Consider the following 15,907-nt stretch of genomic DNA (forward strand, 5'->3'; position numbering starts at 1 on the left):
ATACATCATCATACATCATCTCATTCTGGCCAATCACAATTTGGGTGAGTCCTCACTTTCTTCACATATTCAATGATTGTGTTCACACAAACCCGGAAAGCTGGGCATAGGAGGGCCTATAGTGCCCCTCAAAAATCACACTTGCGTGAAGTGAGGGGCACAAGATGGATTTATATTGGCCATATGTCGGATTTTTAGCTGCGTTTCTCCATCGGTTTTCCGAGAAAACGCGTCCAGTGTGCAACCACCTTAAATGGTTGGGGGGTGCTGTGAATTTCTGGGGATAAGCTTGGACTTTCTACAGGCTTCACGTGATGTTTGTGCCTTTACCAATATAAATGGTAAAAACACAACACTGTTTTACCATTAACCCCCATTGAATCAGGGGAAGCATCTTGTGTTGGCTATTCAAAAATAGCAGACATACAAGCTCACAGTGCGTCACTTTGTGCCACGCTGCGAGCTTGTGCATCTGCTATTTGTGAACATTTTCGAGGAATCTTGAAAGTGCGAGAACTAACGATTCAGAAGGCATTTGTAGAATCGCCCCCCCCTCCTCCTCCTATAGGTTTTAATGGGTCAACCGCACAACGGCAGTTGAGAAATGTTGCGCTGGACGTTGAATTTGAAAGGAGTGCCAAAGAAGAACTTCCACGCTGCCGTGGCGGTGGGACACAGGGTGTACTCGTTTGGCGGGCACTGCGCGCACAACGTGGATCAGATCGGCGTCCACGTCTTCAACACGGTGTCGCTGCGCTGGATCACGTTGGCCCAAGTAGTGACGACCGGAGGAGGCACGACGGAACGACCCCTTCAGGTTCCCCCCATGCTCTACAGCCACTCGGCCGTGGCCATAGAAGACGTCATCTACGTCTGGGGCGGTTTCACCAACACGGGGAGGTACGGCGACGGGCTTTATGCGTTCGACGTCGACGCCCGCACGTGGCTCAAGCCCAGGGTCCACGGGACCGTCCCCGAGGCGCGGTACAACCACTCGGCCTGTGCCCTGCGCAGGGTCATGTACGTCTACGGCGGGTACGGCCAGCTGACCGGACGCACAAATTCCGTTCACACGTTGGACACCGGCGCCATGTTCTGGTCCCTGGTCGACGCCGGAGGCACCCCCGCGCCCGCTTCGGAACGTCACTTTTCCACCGTCGTCGGCACGAAGATGTTCGTGTTCGGGGGCTACAACAACGACTACGAGAACTATGACAACGTCAGGGTGTTCGACACGGACACCGACTGCTGGCTGAGCACGCCCTCCGCACGGCTTTTCCCGGAAGTCAGAGGGGATAATCCCGCCTTCGCCCACGGCGGGGAGCTGTACGTGTTCGGTGGCAAACACCTTGACTTCAACGATCTGTGGAAATTCCATCCAGAGACTTTCTCCTGGAGGAAGATCAAGCCCAAGGGGAAAGGCCCGTGCTGGATGTCTAGGATGTGCTGTTGCACTGTGGGAGATCGTATCGTCACCTTTGGAGTATACACGCCCGATGACCTGTACATCTTAGACTTAAGTCCTAGCCTGAAGACATTATGCAAGCTGGCAGTTATTCAGTGCAGTCTGGAGCAGTCTGGACTCCCACACACCATCAGGTGGGAATTGGCAGCCATGACGACCAACGGAAACAGAAAAGACTATTGAGTATGCTCGCTAACATGAACCCACAAAAAAAAACAAGTATACAGCAAGCCCACATACAGATTAAAGGTCACACCCCAGTGTGAAGTGAGAGGTGCCTTTTGATGAGTTGATTTTCTGAACCCACTATTAAGTATACATGACGTCATAGTATTTTGCCATTGACTTGAATGGGAATTGTGCTTGGGAATTAGAATGCACACAAAGTCACTTGTTTGAGCGGTCAGCACTGCTCAAACATAGATATGACATCGGCAGAAAACAAGTTCAATGGAACAGAAGAAATGGAAAGACCAGGACCAGGAGATCCCCACACTTACAAAGTGTCCATTCAGAAAGACAGAAAGAAAGAAAGCAGAGCACAGGAATGTGCTTAATGATACCCACCAGGAACTATAAGCAGCATAGAGCATAAACCAACTGTTTAAAACTGAACTGTGCCACGGTATGGCTGCAAAGTATCATATTATGCCCACTTGTTCTCCATCAGGGATGAATGCATTCTTTGAGAAAAGGAATGGAGAGTTAAGGAAGAGAACTATGAGAGAGGGAACCCTGTCTGTCTGTCTGTCCGTTTCGTTTGAGCACGGAATGTGCTCAGCTGATTGGCTGAGCACGGAATGTGATGTATGATGATATATGCGTGCCCCTCGCTTCACACAAGTATTTTATTCGTTTTTCTTCTGCTCTGTCATATTTGGGACAATTTTAAAGCAAGCAGTATGAGGTCATGGTTGCCAGTAGTTATACAATGTTTGAACTTATAATGACATATGCCCAAAATAGTAAACATGTTTGTTTATTCTTGTTGTTTTCTTATTTAAATTAAATTTGTTTTAGATACTGGTTACTAGGATGGTCTAGGATGGTTACATCAGTGGGCTGGATAAAGTCAAAGTCATACGATTTGTCACACACACGTTACCGCAGTGAAATTTGTTCTCTGCATTTGACCCATCTCTTGGAGCGGTGAGCCGCAGCCAAGGAGCGGTGAGCTGCAGTGTGCGCCGAGCTCGGGAATCATTTGATTAGTAGATTTGACCCCCCAATCCAACCCTTTGATGCTGAGTGCCAAGCAGGGAGGCACTGGGTTGCATTTTTACAGTCTTTGGTATGACCCGGCCGGGGATCAAACCCCGACCGACCTCCCAGTCTCAGGGCGGACACTCTAACCACAAGGCCACTGAGCTGGATAAGATCCTATCTGGAGGGGAGAGAAGGTGCAGGTGAACGGAATCATGTCCTCCCCCCAGCTCCCAGTGAGCTGCGTCATACTATAGGCCAGGACCTTTACTGTTCCTACTGTATGTACAGTAAACGACATGCCATCGGCACGTGACTGCAGTCTGTTCATGTTCGCAGATGACTCGGGCAAGGAAAGGACAGACTGCAGGTTGAGGAGGCCCTTAGCTCCGAACTCGGTATAGAATCTGTACCTGGCTCACTGATAACAAACTATCACTGTGGCTATGACTGCTGTGGCTGTGACTGTGGCTCAGGAGGTAGAGCAGGTCGTCCAATGATCCATGGGTCGGCGGTTCGAATCCTGGGTCCTCCTGTCTACATGTCGAGACACTGAACCCCAAATTGCTCCTGATGTGCTGGTTGGCACCTTGCATGGCTTCCGCCGCAATCGGTGTATGAATGAATGTGTGTGTGAATGGATGAATGTAATGCACATCTATGTAAAGCGCCTTGGATAAAGGTGCTATATAAATGCACCATTTACCTTAGGAAACAACTGAATCCATTCTCTTTGGGTCCAGAATAAACCTCTCCAAGGCCAAAGACTTCACGGTCAAAGTGGGCGACAATGTCGGACAATTAAGGAAAGATGAAATTAACTACATGGGTTGCATCTTAAGAGAGGGCAACGTCTCAAGTGAAAACAAATCCAAATCCACTCAGAAAAGTCAATCAAAGATCAAGTTTTCTATTCAGGATCTCCGCAGTGGTCACTGGGAATACACTGAGAACGGCAACATGTCATTGTTTTCCGACCTCCCGTTAGTCCGACTGATTACTAACACTATCCCAAACCCTAACCCTAACCTGCAGTCTTAACCGACCACGCCTCAGTGTCGGAGTAATGGGATGTCGGACTTACGGGCAGTCCCCCTGAGGACAAAGGAGCACTGACCCAATGTAATTTTGACCATGTGTGCACTTTGTGGTATATACTGTACAGAGCTGGGACTCGATTAAAATAAATAATCTAATTAATCAGAGGCTTTGTAGTTAATTAATCTCGATTAATCGCATATCAATATTTAACCCGGGAACAGTGAGAAACCTGTTGTTTTTGGTATCCCAGTGAATAGTCAACATTTTACTGTCATTCATATACCTTAGAGTTGTTGTGTGGATATAATAAAAGTCCCCCCCATTCTGTGTTGCCTAGAACTGAAGAAAAAAAATCTAACAAACATTATGAAGTACATCTCAGTGACATCACAAAAATGTACTTCATAATGTTACTGTTTTTTTCAGACCTCCAGTTCTATAGGCAACACAGAATGGGGGGACGTTTTATTATTTCCAGTGCACACAACTCAATAGAAAAATGCGTTTTATCCCAACAGTGATATATAGGCAGGTGATATATGCAGCAAGTGCCTATATAAAGTGTCTTCAGTGTGTATATGAATACTCAAATGTGCTTTACATGGCTGGGCATGAGAAAACAAATAAAAACAACTTTATTATGGGGGAAACAAAAAGGTGCGATTCATTTATCTGTATAGTTAATCGCGATACATTTTTCTGTAGTTAATTAATCTCGATTAACGCGTTAAAGTCCCGGCCCTAATACTGTACTTGAGTACCTCAAAGACATTCAAAACAAAACGGCAGACCTCTCAAAACAAACTGGTCGAAACTATAGGCCTTACACCGGTGTGTATTGGCTCAGGGTAGAGAGGAGGACAACTTGCAATGGGCCATGGTCTTCAAGATACAGGGAAAAGCAGGGATACACATACTGTATACAATAACTGGCTGTTAGACTACTCCAATAGCATAAAAGACACACACACACACACACACACACACACACACACACACACACACACACACACACACACACACACACACACACACGCACACGCCATGCAGAAGGAGCTCCACTGATCTCACTGAACGCAGTTTCGGCACAAAATCTCAAATCTGTTCTACTGCTATGCCACCACTGCAGAATGTGGAAGGCCCTACAGCCTCCTACACTAATACAATTGTGTGACTCCGAGTCCTTACCCTCCTCAAAACAGCTCTAAAAGAGCACCTACAGGTGGCTGCAAATTGTAACTGCATGGCCCCTGTACTATAGGTAAAAAAAAGAGTCTAAGCTCATTACCGGGGGGCGGCTGTGGCTCAGGAGGTAGAGCAGGTCGTCCAATGATCCCATGGGTCGGCGGTTCGAATCCCGGCTCCTCCTCCCGTCCACATGTCGAAGTGTCCTTGGGCAAGACACTGAACCCTACATTGCCTCCAATGAGTTGGTCGGTGTCAGCTCGCCACCATTGGTGTGTGAATGTGGGAAGTGAGGACGCTGGCGTCGACTGTTCGCCGCTTCACCTCCCAACGTATGAATGAATGAACCGTTGTAAAGCGCTTTGAGCACTTGGAAAAGCGCTATAAAGATAAAATTCATTATTACCGGAAATGTCTTTCGTCTTTCGGGTGGACAGTAAGTTGACGGGAGTCAGCAGTAAGTTGCGCGCTCTGCTCGCGCCATTGGCCAATCATGGCCGTCTTGTGTGCGAAGCGCAAGTTGTCAGCTCAACAGAGTGCATTTCTAGTTGTTTGTGTGTTGTCCGCGAGGAGGACACCCTTGAAAACAAGATGATTCATCACAAAAGGCTTATCCTCTAATACATTTTAAAAGTAAATATAGTAAGCAGTATAAGTGAAAATAATGACAATTATTGGGCACGGGTGATATTTATTTCAAAGTCCTTTTCAAAGCACACTGCAATGTCGTTTTATGCAAACATGTTCCAAATTAATCTGCAATTAAAAATAAGGCTTCACTTGTATTGGTAGCTTACCGTAGCTACTCGTATTTACCCAAGATCACACAAGTCATCCTTTAACCCATTCTGACCGGGAACCCATTTTGGTGTCGGCATCATGTTATGCTTTAGCTATTGAAAAATAGCAGATCTACAAGCTCATAGCGCGCCACCGAGTGGCGCGCTACGAGCTTGTAGGTCTGCTATTTTTGAAAAATCGAAGAACGACTGACATTTTTAGAATCTGATCTCAGGTCAGAATGGGTTAAGGCTCATGTTGAAAATCGTCAAAGTTGCCCTTGAACAGACAGACACCGACACTCACAGACAACTCGAAATATTCTAAAATATATTCACTGCCATGCGTTTAATGTCCAGGTTCTGGAGAGAATTTGTTTAAATTGAAATGAAACCTTATAGGAGACACACATTTAACATCACAAAATGGTGAATTGGAGCTTGAATATGGTGCATAATAATACTGCGTATATGATGGTAACACACAAACTGAGGGTAAAGCATGTAAATGAAAATCCTACTTTTAATCCATTCTTTTCTTAGAATAAGTTTAGCAGGTGGATTATTGGTTTTGGCGAGATATATGCGCGTGACATCATCATACAGGAACGCCCTATACCGAGTGGCAAAAAACTACTTTCTGGCCCTTGACAGCCCATATACATCCAATCAGAAAAGTCCCTATACTTGATTCCATTAAACGTCGTTAAACTCACTTTGCCGCTCCCTTTTCCACTCGACTTGCCACTCGCTTTATGCATGCGCATATACCCTCTCTATTCAGTTCCCTCCACGTGTGTGAGTGTGTGTGCACGGCCGTCCCTGTTGCTGCCAACCCCCCCAAATACTGACCTAGTGGGGACTGGAGTGTGTTGACTTCCATGTGTCCTCCACACAGGACTTTCACTGGGAAAGCGTGTGCAGAGTTTCATGCTATAGTATTGCTGGCCAAACCGGAATTGCTGGGAATTCAACCCATGGGGTCCATGCTGTGGTATAGGCGATTGTATCACCTCTACGCCACCAGAAGTAACTCCAACGTTGAATTAAAGCATGTGTAGGACTGATGTATGGTTATTAAGGCATATATATATATACTCCTGACGTTTCTGACAGATGTTTTACTTGACATTACGTAACACCATATTAGCTATATTTCATAGAGAACGGTATAAAAGTTCTACGTCCTCTGGGGTAACACTAACAGCCCCATTTGTAGAATGAAATTACTTTTACAATTAAAACAACAGAAAATAGTGATAGACACAAGAAAAGAGGATGTTTGACATTGTATGGTTCCCTGAAAGATATCACGGCTGCAGTGTATGTGTGTGTGACTGTGTGTGTGTGTGTGTTCATGAACCTTACTTGGCAGGCAGTCTTTCAGTGTTTCAATGCAAGGTGGGAGGCTCTGGCTATATAGCCAGATGAATCAGTGATCTCCACCTACTGACACGTTTGTGGATCTAAATTCATTGAATACGTCTTAAACCACTGGAGATAACCTGCGGTGACAAGCCGAATACGCACCCCTGCACTGCTTTGAAAACCAATCCTGAAATACCATCCCATAATTACGAAGGACTGCGTCAAAGTATCTTTGCATTGTTCTGTGAAGAAGACGTTATTTATTTATTTTCTTTCTTTGTTCATTTTGAATGATTTCCAGTTTTGGCTGCATCCACTAAATCTAGATCACCGGGGCAGAGATCTATCGGGTCATCCGGCTATTTGCCCGGGCACACTTTGGATTCCATGCGCGGACAGAAGAAGCTGTGTTTTGCGTCATTTCCGTTTTTTTCCATCCATGGAAAATAAGCTCCACCCACGCAGCAGGTTGCCGCTGGGGCAAGCTTTTCCGGGAATCTGGCCGCGAGGGCGGAGCTTCTTTTCCATCCACCAGCTGTCTAAAAAACCCGGAAAAGACGCCGGGAGTCAGCTTCCTTTGGCCGCGCATGGCATCTCAGATGTGCCCATATACCCTATATAATGTGACACCTTCTCAACCTCAACACTGTGATTGGCCAAAGGAAGATCCAATCCTGTATCGCAAGCTGAAGTAGATAGGTGTATATGCTGCTAGATCAGTCGTTCTCAAACGTATTTTTATTTTAAAAAAATTGTCTCAGGTAATAACCCCTCTAAATAACGTTTTCATTCGAGGCCACCCCTGAATTACACCGTTACTTTACAGAACCACACATTTATGAATGGTAGTTTCCAGATTGAAAACAACTACATTTAACCACTTGAACCCCAGCATTCCTATTCTGGGGGGGGACATTCAGCAAAAAAATAGCAGACCTATACAGGCTCACAACGCCCCCATCACGTGACCGGTTGTGAGCTTGTATATCGTCTATTTTTGCAGAGGAGATTCGGTGGTCCTTCTTACTAAGCATAGAGGGGTCTAAGTGGTTAAACTGAAGTGATAATGATCAATCCAAATGTTATCAAAGTATTCTGAGGCATCACGACGCCCTATAGGCAGAAACCCTGTGCTATATAGATCAATGGTTCTCAACGGGTCCTTGAGGCGGTTCCAGTGGGTCCCCCCCAGCTAAATTATTGTTAGTTAGTAACCAAAGTATAACTCCAAAAGTGTACAAATGGAACGAAAAAAAGGACCCCATTTGTGCCTGAGTTTGTAGAGTAGATTAGGATACCCAGAGATTAAACGTTCTGAAAATGCATATCAAACTTGGAATGAAAAAAGGGTTGAGAATCACTGCGCTGGATGACTGGTTGGTCTTCTTTTGTTAGCTGACTGGCCGTCTCTCGTCGGGCGGCTTGTTTCGGATGGACGTGAGCATGTCGGAGACCAGTTCTTCGAGGCCGTACTTTGGTGCCCAGCACCAGTCTCTCCGGGCATTGGAGTCATCAAATCTCACCGGCCAACTGTCCGCTGCAAAAAGAATACCGGGCAAGATTTTAGGAAACTTCCACATTTGTTGAACATTATAAAAGCCTGAGTAGAGTTTTTTTTAATTTATTTTTTTAAGTGAAATGTCACTTTATGTACACTTTTGAGATATTCTTTGACTTTACTGGAGCATTTGCAGTTTTCTCTGTACTTTCACTTCTACTCCACTATAAGGGTGCGTTCGGAAATGCGCACCGGGAATGTGGTCAGTTTGTTGAGTGTCACGGTGGTGCGGTGACGTCACAGAGTGCGTTCAGTGTGCCTTATTTATACGAACGACCACAGCTGTGACGAATCACACCGGAACGGAACAACCCCAGCTTCAGGGTATGGGTCGGTCGCTCAGTGCGGGTTCTACTGCGCACTGGATTTTCGAACGACAACGCACCGAGTGCACTGAATGAACGAACGACAAGAGAGCACACCAGTGCGTTCAGGGTTGCGTTTCCGAACGCACCCCATATCTCAGAGGCTGAGCCAAATATTATACTCCACTACACTCCACTCACTCCACTACAATTATTTGAAAACTTTAGTTACCAGTTAGTTACTTTGCAGAATTTGAATTAGTCACTTCAGCCCTGGATACATTTCGTCCATTTGAAAATAGTAGATCTACAAGCTCATGCATTGTGAGCTTGCAGATCTTCTATTTTTCAAAAGATTTGTATACATTTTGAAAACTTGTAAAATGGGACATTCTGTGTAATGAGTACATTCTCCTTTTGGTACATTAAATACCTTTTGATACCAATACCTTTGTACTTTTGAGTCAAGTAAAATTGGATTTCCGGACTAGTTCCTACATTGCAATATCCATATTTTTAAATTTAACCCATTCTGAACGGGAACCCATTTTGGTGTTCGCATCATGTTAAATGCTTTTAGCTATTGAAAAATAGCAGATCTACAAGCTCGTAGCGCGCCACTCTTGTTGTAGGTCTGCTATTTTTGAAAAATCGAAGGGCGCCTGACATTTTTTGAATCTGATCTCAGGTCAGAATGGGTTAATCAGACCAGTGTGTGTCCAGTGGACCAACCTCGCATGAATCTGATCTCAGGTCACCGATTCAAGACATACCGATGGTCTGGCGAAACGAGTCAGGATTGTAGGTGACTTTGAGGTGAGGCAAATGCTTCCGGATCTCTTCCGCCACCTCCGCCGGCGTGAAGCTCATGGCGGCGATGTTGTACGTGCGCAGGGTCAGCTGGCACTCCGGAGCCTGCATGAACTCCACCGTGGCGCGGTGGCAGTCGGTGATGTGCATCATGGGAAGGCGCGTGTCGGGGCGCAGGTAGCACTCGTGGTGACTCGTGCTGAGGGCGTCGTGGAAGATCTGAACGGCGTAGTCTGCGTGTAAAGGGAGACGGGAGATTGTTATATTTAACCCGTTCTGACCTGAGATCAGATTCTAAACATGTCTTCTAACAGTTTTCTGAAAAAGCTGTGTTTCTGTCAGTCGTTCTTCGATTTAAAAGAAAATAGCAGGCCTACAAGCTCGTAGCACGCCACTCGGTGGCGCGCTATGAGCTTGTAGATCTGCTATTTTTATAAATAGCTAAACCATGACATAATGCTAACACCAAAAGGGGTTCCCGCCCAACCCATTTAGGCCTGACGTCGAAATTAAAAATAAATAAAAAGTTTTCTAAATCATGACAATTTCCTGAAAGATTTGAGGCAAATTTGAACGATTTTTCAAAAATAGCAGACCTACAAGTACATGAAGCTATGAGCTTGTAGATCTGCTATTTTTCAATAGCTAAATTATAACATAATGTATGTAACCACCAAAAGGGGTTCCCGCCCAAAATGGGTTTTAACTCATACCATGGAAAAGGCGGCACTCCAAAATAAAAGATGCAAGACTAAAAAGTGTATAGTCTGCTACTGCCGAAACGTGTCGGCGTTTGCACATTAAACATGAGAAATTGCATCCGAGCCAGTCCTTGCATCTTTTATTTTGAAGTGCTGCTTTTTCCACATAGTTGGTTTATGAGTTAAGTTATTTTCAAAGCTGAGAACCGAGGGCAGTTTCCAGAGGAAGAACACCTGTTATTCTTTCTTTAAATAATTAGTAGTAATAGTTCTTCATTTCATTCTTTGGTTTAAAACAACAACAACAACAACAACAATGTTTGTGCTACATATTGTGGTATTGCTATCGAGTGTTTGTTTTAAATACAGTAACAGGGTCTCCCTGAGTCTCCAGCTCTTCAAGAATGAGAAAATACAGTTTCCAATCAGGAAAGAGAACCCATTCATCAGCTTTAGTTGTATTTGTATATTGTGACATTCAGACAGTTCCAACTTTTGTTTATCTTGTGTCCTGAATGAGTTCTCCATCCTGATCGGATGAACTCGATATATCCCAACCAGGAAACTGTATGTTATATGTTTACTAAAGACCTGGAGAAGGAGACCCTTGTTACTGAACAACAAACACTGCGTATTTTAGCAAAGAATATCACTTTACGGCGACTTTAAAGAGAGCTATAGTCCTACCTGTTGTTCCGCCCCCAGGTTGTGTGTTGGCTGAGATAACTCCTGGGTAGCGAAGGCAGCGGAAATCCAGGCCATATTTATGATGGAGATACTAGGAAAAGTAAAGAATCGGACGTGAGTGCGACGGGAGGGACATGGAATTCGAGATTCAGAAGAGTCCTATAACCATTGCAAGCGCATTTGCTTTAGGCCTATACATAACAATTAACAGCAAAATGAGCAGCAGAAAAACATCACAAAAAAACAGCAAAATATAATAAGCAGCAGGGGGGAAAAAATAAAATATTAATAAAGATTGGCAGTGAAGGCTAAGGATAATCGATGAAAGTGCCTTTTCAAAAGAGATTTAACCCATTTTGGGCGGGGACCCCTTTTGGTGTTAGCATTACGTTATGCTTTAGCTATTGAAAAACAGCAGATCTACAAGCTCATAGCGCGCCGCACCGAGTGAGCTTGTATAGGTCTGCTATTTTTGAAAAACCGAAGAGCGACTTGACATAGAAGACATTTTTTTTAGAATCTGATCTCGGGTCAGAATGGAAAACTGTCAGGACGTGGAAGACATTCTTTTAGGTCAGGTCAGAATGGGTTATAAAGGAGGACACTGATTCAGTGGCGATTATTCGATTACGTTTTTGCACGCAAAGAAGTTTACACAGCGACACACACAGCCTCACCTCCCCCATCAGTTCACAGTGCACCTTGGAGACCCCGTAGATGGTGCGAGGCCTCTGGACGCAGAGGTCGGGGGCGGGGTCGCGGGGAGACGAGGGTCCGAAGGCTCCGATGGTGCTCGGGACGAAGAGACGCAGGGAGTTCTCCAACGCCAAGTCCAGCACGTTGTGGAGCCCTGCATGGCGGCAGAGCCAGAGACATTTATAAGTATATATATATAGCCACCATTTTGAATAGAGCAAAGCGTTGGGGTTTTCCGAGCCGTGTTGCGTCGAGGAGGCCCATTGTTTTATTTGACATTTTGAGCCACAGGCCGCCGTTTGATGAGATGTATATATAGCCTCTCTCAGACCCGACTTTGAAGATTTTGTCAAAATGACAAGGACCAAAGCTGTTTGTTTAACTGTATGTAATGTGTTTCATTTTTTTCTTCTCGTTTTGTCATTATTTATTAATTTTTGTTTTGTATTTATTATTGTCAAATCATTTCGTGACAAGATTTTGTTTGTATTTGTGCTGCCAGGGGGGATGTGGGGGAAAAAAATATATGTAAATTGTTGAAAATACTTATGTGTAGGCCTACTGTAAAGAAAATTAATAAACATATGTTTAAAAAAAAATTAAAAAAAATGACAAGGACCCCAAGGACCACTGGTGGTCCCCCGGTAGCATGATTCGCTATACGTTCCGCGGATCTGAGAATGATTATATAGCGCAAGTGACATTTTCAGATTCACGTGGAACGCAGCGGATGAGGCTGGAACCCAGGCTATAGGTCCCCGCCGGTCGGCCGGGACCACTGGTTGAAAAAAAAGCCACTGGAACAGAGCGTTCCATAAAAGCGTACAGTACGCAGTACGCACTCTACAGTACATGCTGTGTGGGTGCAACATTAAGAGCGGACCTGTGATGTTGATCTTGCGAGCCAGTGCCACGTTGGCCTCCCCGACCACGCTGAGGAGGGCGCTGTAGTGAACCAGCCAGGTGATCTGGTTGTTCACCACCAGCTCCCTGAGATGCTTGTAGTCCAGGACGTCTGCGTACACAAATGGACCTGTGGCATGGGGAGAAGAGAATGTCAGCGCAATTTGTGTTTAACCCGTTTTGACCATGTGGGAACGATGCTTTGAATGTCTTCTCAAAATCCCGCACTGTTTTCTTGAAAAAGCTGTTTTTTCCCTATATGTCAGTCGTTCTCTCAAAGACTTTTCACGATTCTTCAAAAATAGCAGACCTATACAAGCTCGTAGCGCGGCCACTCGGTGGCGCGCTATGAGCTTGTAGATCTGCTATTTTTCAATATGCTAAAGCATAACATGATGCTAACACCTAAAGGGGTTCCTGCCCAAAATGGGTTAGTCACTCAAACCCTATAGCAGGGATACTCAAATATATAGCTGAACCTGTGGGCCCACATTACAAAAATGGCACGGGGCCAGGCAGGGGAAGGTTGATCAAAAATAACATTAATGATAACTTGATAACTTCTCTATTTTATTTTTTGCTTTATTCCTGCATAATGCAATGTGCATTTATTTCCGCATAATGCGGAAATATTAGTTTTTCCGCATAATGCAACGTGGCTTTTATTTCGGCAAATGCAATTATGTGCATCGAGCATTCTGGCTTGGCCTTCCATTTCAGTTCTGTCAATGACACAATTTGTAATCAAAGTAGCCTAATTTGCTACATTTTCTCTCTTTTGAATAATTCTGGTAATAGGTAATAGGCCTATACTGTAAGTCTGTCTGTAGAGAGAGAGAGAGAGAGAGAGAGAGGGGTAAAAATAATTCAAGATGTTTTGGCAGTTATCTCTGGAATGGAAAGTCCAGTCTGCTCAGTTTAAAGATTGTTGGATGTGTGACTTTGAGGACACCCATTTTGGTGTTTTAAACATTATGTTATAATTTAGCCATTGAAAAATAGCAGATCTACAAGCTCATAGCGCGCCACCGAGTGGCGCGCTACGAGCTTGTAGGTCTGCTATTTTTGAAAAAATCATAAAAATGTGGCGCAAATCTTTGAATATATATTCTTTCAAAGTGAATGTTTTTCTTTCAGGTCTAAATGGGTTATTAAGTGGCGGACCATTGCATCGTGGGCCGGAAGTGGCTCGCAGGCCTGAGTTTGAGTATCACTAGCCTAGCATCTTTATTCTGCATGGGTATGTCAAGGCAAACAGTCTTTGGGCAAAAAGAATAGTGTAACATTTGACAAGGAAAAAGCTGATCTGCCAAGCTCACAATGCGTTTGTGAGCTTGTAGATGTGCTATTTTCAGCAAAGAGATTTGGTGTATATAGCCGACCAAAGTTTGAATTCCAGATAGCAAAATCGAAAACCAAACCAAACACTTTATAAATAAAACAAAAACAAACAAACAACAGTTCAAACTGATTTCTCATACCACTGCTGTACACATGGGGTGGAGGCTTCTTGATATCGGACAGGATTACATTTTCTCTTCCAAACTGTTCCCTATAAGGATTATTAATGCACATTGAGAATTAAAAATTATTTGGGGAATCAAAAGTAACGTTTGGGTGAAAAACATTTGAAAATATCTCACCTGAGCATCTGTGCAAGCCCCACACCTAACTGTCCAAGGCCACCTTTATTCAGAAAGATAATTTAGTATGTTAAACTATTTAGCAAATAATAACACATTTACGTTGGTAAAATATAACAATGTGCTGTTTGTAAGCTAGAAGACATATAGCCTATATACAAACACATTGCATAGACTTACATGTTAAACAATCCAGATAAACTATAGCTATAGTTCAACTGGACAGCAACTTTTCTTTCTTTTTTTAACCCGCAGCTTTAGGCAGAAACAAAAAGTGTACTGCATGCTATTATTCTGGCCTGAGTCCATTGCCTTTATGGCACCAGATCTGTCTGAGCGCAGCCTATTGTTAGCGGTGAGAATGGGATTCCTGCTGCCAATGAAAACAACCCCAAGAGAAAAATAAAATGTCAAATACGCCACAGGCGTTGTGCCTGTGTTATTGTGCATGGCTGATGGCTCCCACTTACAAATCCATGGCAAACGTGGGTTTCTGCATGCTATATAAGAGGCTATGACAATAACATTAGGCCAGTGGTTCAGTTTTTTCGGTCCCACAGCAATATTGTCAAAATAGCCGATCTGCCCAAGCTCACAACATGCAGTGTGTGCTTGTAGAATTGTCTACAGTATTTTCAAAAAGAAAATCCCTCTTTCTCATATTATATATTATTAAGAAATTAAGTCGATGTTTTACCAGTTTTTAATACTTATAGTTTGTTGATTCTTTTGATTCAATGTAAAAAAAAAAAAAAAGTCCTTAAATCATTCACAATTTGAAAGGAACCCCCCCCCCCCCAAAAAAAAATCACGTGGGGCCGGTGCCCCCCCCCCCCCCCCCCCCCCCTGGGGGTCCCGACCCTGCATTGTTGTTGAGAGAAGCGCTGCATTATAGAGGCTACCGCCTACCACCATACCTGTTATGAGGACACGGGGTTGGGAGTGGTCCACGCTGCTGCTGGGGGGACCACCAGGGGTACCGGGGGGACTGTTCCACCTGCTGGATGAGCTGAAAGCCCGCACCGTGCTGCTGCTGCTGCCACAGCCGCGGCACGCCGGGGAGGACAGCAGCAGAGCCGCGGCAGTGCTCACACACTGCGCCCGCATACTCGACACCGTCGCCGGCACGTTGAGGAGGAGCGCCCGATCCAGCCGCCCCTGAAAAGCGAATCTGAACATAATTGACATAATAATCCCCCATATGCCTTTAGACATCGATGTTTTTTCTGTGCCAATGATAATAAACATCAACTGTATTTTTTTTTTTTTTACATCATCAACGGATGCTACCGTTCCCATTAAAATAACAAAGCTGTTAGCCTATAGATATTACGAGGCACAAAGTTTCGAAAGTTGTAAATATAGAGCAAAGTATTACCTGTGTATAGACAGATTTCTACTGGAAGTTGCAACAGCTGAAACGATCATCACCACTTGCACTTGTTGTTGGACTGAGGCGAATGCAGTGTTCACTTCACTTGACAAACGCAATAGCAGCCAGCTAAAGTTAATGAGATCGAGCTGATAAAACGGTATTTCGTGGCATTTAACTGTTAGAATTAG

At 44.4% G+C, this 15,907-nt stretch overlaps 2 protein-coding genes across 2 annotated transcripts; one reads left to right on the forward strand and one right to left on the reverse strand.

Moving 5' to 3' along the window:
* Positions 1–604: 604 nt before the first annotated feature.
* On the forward strand, positions 605–1,648 carry LOC308329747 (kelch domain-containing protein 3-like; the record flags this gene model as incomplete). The annotated part of the gene is made up of 1 exon (XM_080784245.1): positions 605–1,648. The coding sequence occupies one exon, from the start codon at positions 605–607 to the stop codon at positions 1,646–1,648; it is 1,044 nt and encodes a 347-aa protein (XP_080640371.1).
* A 6,741-nt stretch (positions 1,649–8,389) lies between these two features.
* Positions 8,390–15,451, reverse strand: tdh2 (L-threonine dehydrogenase 2; the record flags this gene model as incomplete). Its single annotated transcript, XM_080784247.1, has 8 exons — positions 8,390–8,578; positions 9,678–9,947; positions 11,103–11,193; positions 11,780–11,952; positions 12,682–12,831; positions 14,183–14,253; positions 14,345–14,387; positions 15,262–15,451. 8 exons carry the CDS (start codon positions 15,449–15,451, stop codon positions 8,433–8,435), a joined length of 1,134 nt encoding a protein of 377 aa, XP_080640373.1. The 3' UTR covers positions 8,390–8,432.
* Positions 15,452–15,907: the final 456 nt, after the last annotated feature.

Source organism: Protomyctophum bolini, assembly GCF_963924005.1.
Source record: "Protomyctophum bolini genome assembly, chromosome: 15".
NCBI lineage: Eukaryota > Metazoa > Chordata > Actinopteri > Myctophiformes > Myctophidae > Protomyctophum > Protomyctophum bolini.